Source organism: Spinacia oleracea, chromosome 3, assembly GCF_020520425.1.
Source record: "Spinacia oleracea cultivar Varoflay chromosome 3, BTI_SOV_V1, whole genome shotgun sequence".
Lineage (NCBI taxonomy): Eukaryota > Viridiplantae > Streptophyta > Magnoliopsida > Caryophyllales > Amaranthaceae > Spinacia > Spinacia oleracea.
In genome coordinates this window covers 71305777-71309672 of record NC_079489.1, presented here as the reverse complement: position 1 = coordinate 71309672, position 3896 = coordinate 71305777, and the positions used below count along the sequence as shown (strand labels likewise).

At 40.0% G+C, this 3896-nt stretch overlaps 1 protein-coding gene across 1 annotated transcript; it reads left to right on the top strand.

Annotated features, from left to right (window-relative positions):
- Positions 1–692: 692 nt before the first annotated feature.
- LOC130469214 (uncharacterized) lies at positions 693–1226 on the top strand. The gene is made up of 2 exons (XM_056838160.1): positions 693–1035; positions 1125–1226. Exons 1-2 carry the CDS (start codon positions 708–710, stop codon positions 1139–1141), a joined length of 345 nt encoding a protein of 114 aa, XP_056694138.1. The 5' UTR covers positions 693–707; the 3' UTR covers positions 1142–1226.
- Positions 1227–3896: the final 2670 nt, after the last annotated feature.

Genomic DNA, 3896 nt, shown 5'->3' with positions numbered 1-3896 from the left:
AATTCTTCAATGATTTTAGGATCTTAGAATCGTTTTATTCACACCTACCGGAACACATAATTTGAATAAAATGCTTAATGAACATTGAATTATGCATGTATGCTAGAATTTAACTTTATTAAGACAAACTGTGAATGGTTATTTATTTGTTTATTCTTTTCAATTGTAGTTTTAAACTATGGCAAACAACAATCAAAACATCATCATGGGTTCTGAGCTTATGGTCAAGCTGAACCTAACAAATTTTCTTGAATGGGAAGCTAAGCTAGTTGAAATAGTCAGACTCGATGGACTTGAGTATGTACTGTTACATCCCATGCCAAGCTACTATGCCAGAGACATGACCCCTGAAAGATTTTTCGCCTGGGATGCGGATCTCAAAAAGGTTATGAGTCTCATGCTGAACAATATCCCTGATGAATGGGCTAGAAGGTTTGTAGCTTATGAACCCTTTACGCTCATCAAAAATCTGAGGGATATCTGTCGTGGAAGCACGGAGGACAGAGACCTGAACGTCCATGAGTTGATTGAATCAATGTCTGGACTAAAGGTCTCCCAACAGGTGTTATAGGATGGAAGTCCAAGAAACACATGTTCAGCTCCTTCGCACTAAACAGAGGGTAGGCGTCCCACTGAGGTTCCATGTGGATCTTATGAGTTCATATTTTGATCGCCTAAGTCTACTAGGAACACCAATAAGCGAAAGGATGACAGTCTCTATCTTGCTCAATTCACTACACAGTGGGTTTGGTCGCTTCAAGCAACTATACCTAAGTGAACCAAGAGAAGAAACAGTTGCAGAATTTGTTCACCTTGTCAGAAAGGCTGAGATAATACTGGACTGTGAAGCCAAAGATTTACTCAAGGCTAGAGGGAGACCGTTCAAGAAAAGTGGAAAGTCCAAGGGCAATGCTAAATCAAAGCAGGACAAGTCCACATCAAGCTGTCTTTATTGTAATGGAATAGGCCATTACAAAAGAGAATGTTCAAAGCTAAAGGAAGATCAGAAGAACGGAACAGTCGTTCCATCTTCAGGTATTTTCGTTATAGACTGTATACTTGCTAATTCAACTTCTTGGGTATTAGATACAGGTTGTGGCTCACACTTATGTTCCAATTCACAGGGACTAAGAAGAAGTAGAAAGTTAAGCAAGGGTGAAGTCGACCTACGAGTGGGAAATGGAGCACGGATTGCTGCATTAGCTGTAGGAACTTATTATTTGTCGTTGCCCTCTAGGCTAGTTTTGGAACTGGAAGAGTGTTTCCATGTTCCAAGCCTTACTAAAAACATCATTTCAGTTTCTTGCTTAGATGCTAAGGGATTTTCCTTTTTAATAAAAGACAATAGTTGTTCGTTTTATTTTAAAGAGATGTTTTATGGATCTGCTAGATTAGTCAATGGACTTTATTTATTAGATCACGACAAACAAGTTTATAACATAAATACCAAAAAGGCCAAAAAGGATGATTCAGATCTCACCTATCTGTGGCATTGTCGATTAGGCCATATTAACTTGAAACGCATGGAACGACTTCAAAAGGAAGGAATTCTAGAACCATTTGACTTAGAGGATTATGGTAAGTGCGAATCATGTTTACTTGGCAGAATGACAAAACAACCTTTCTCTAAAGTTGGAGAAAGAGCAACTGAACTATTGGGTTTAATCCATACAGATGTATGTGGACCAATGAGTACAAATGCTAGGGGTGGTTTCAGCTACTTTATCACTTTCACTGATGACTTTAGTAGATATGGTTATGTCTACCTAATGAAGCATAAGTCTGAATCCTTTGACAAATTCAAGGAATTTCAGAGTGAAGTAGAGAATCAATTAGGCAAGAAGATTAAGGCACTGCGGTCTGATAGAGGCGGTGAATATCTGAGCTATGAATTTGATGACCATCTGAAAGAATGTGGAATTCTATCAGAATTGACTCCTCCTAGAACACCACAATGGAACGGTGTGTCGGAACGGAGGAACAGAACCTTGCTAGACATGGTTAGGTCAATGATGGGTCTAAGCCGAACTTCCATTAGAATTTTGGGGACATGCACTAAATACAGCTGCACTCACTATAAATAGAGCTCCGTCTAAAGCTGTCGAAAAAACTCCATATGAGTTATGGTTTGGAAAGCCTCCAAAAGTGTCTTTTCTTAAGATTTGGGGATATGAAGTATACGTCAAACGATTAATTTCAGACAAACTACATCCGAAATCTGACAAATGTATCCTTGTGGGCTATCCAAAGGAAACAAAGGGGTATTACTTCTACAATACATATGCGAACAAGGTGTTTGTTGCTCGAGATGGTGTCTTTTTGGAGAAGAATCACATTTCCAAAATGACAAGTGGGAGAAAAGTAGACCTCGAAGAAATTCGAGTCGAACAACAAACTCTAGAGAATGCTCAAGATGACATTCAGGATGAAACTCAGAGATCTTTAGAAGCATCTGGTGAGAATCATGGTCAATCTAGAGATGTAACCCCGCGTAGATCGCAGAGATATAGATCTCAACCGGAACGGTACTTAGGTATTTTTACGAACGAGAGCTGTGACGTTCTATTACTTGAAAGTGATGAACCTGCGACTTACAAACAAGCTATGACGAGCCCTAGCTCCAAGCAATGGCAAGAAGCCATGCAATCTGAATTAGACTCCATGTCAGAAAACCAAGTATGGGATTTGGTCGATTTGCCAGATGGCTACCAAGCCATTGGAAGCAAATGGGTTTTCAAACTGAAAAAGGACAAGGATGGAAAACTTGAAGTTTTCAAAGCTAGATTGGTTGCAAAAGGTTACAGGCAAGTCCACGGTGTGGATTACGATGAAACCTTTTCACCAGTTGCAATGCTAAAGTCTATTCGGATAATGTTAGCAATCGCTGCATATTACGATTACGAAATATGGCAGATGGATGTCAAAACCGCTTTCTTAAACGGCGTTTTAACAGAAACTGTGTTTATGACACAGCCTGAAGGTTTTGAGGATCCAAAGAATGCTAAAAAGGTATGCAAGCTAAAGAAATCAATCTATGGATTGAAGCAGGCATCAAGGAGCTGGAATATACGTTTTGATGAAGCAGTAAGTGACTTTGGTTTCATCAAGAACGCAGACGAATCTTGTGTATACAAGAAGGTCAGTGGGAGCAAAATTGCTTTCCTAGTATTATATGTCGACGACGTATTACTTATCGGAAATGACATTCCTATGTTGAACTCTGTCAAGATTTGGCTTGGGAAATGTTTTTCGATGAAGGATCTAGGAGAAGCACAATACATATTGGGCATCAAGATTTACAGAGATAGATCTAAAAAGATGATTGGACTTAGTCAAAGCACTTATATCAATAAGGTGCTTGATAGGTTCAAGATGGCAGACTCCAAGCGAGGCTACCTACCCATGTCTCATGGAATTACTCTAAGCAAGACTCAGTGCCCAAAAACACTTGATGAGCGTAGACGAATGAATGGGATTCCATATGCATCATTGATTGGTTCAATAATGTATGCTATGATATGTACACATCCGGATGTTGCGTACGCACTCAGTGCTACGAGCAGATACCAGTCAGACCCAGGAGAGGCACATTGGACTGCTGCCAAGAATATTCTGAAGTACCTGAAAAGGCACAAAGATGACTTCCTGGTCTATGGTGGAGATGATGAATTAATTGTTAAAGGCTATACGGACGCAAGTTTCCAAAGCGACAAAGATGATTTCAGATCACAGTCTGGGTTTGTCTTCTGCCTCAACGGAGGTGCAGTAAGCTGGAAAAGTGCTAAGCAAAGCACCATTGCGGATTCTACAACTGAAGTGGAGTACATTGCTGCACATGAAGCAGCAAAAGAAGCTATATGGCTAAGGAAGTTCATAGGTGAACTCGGTGTAGTCCC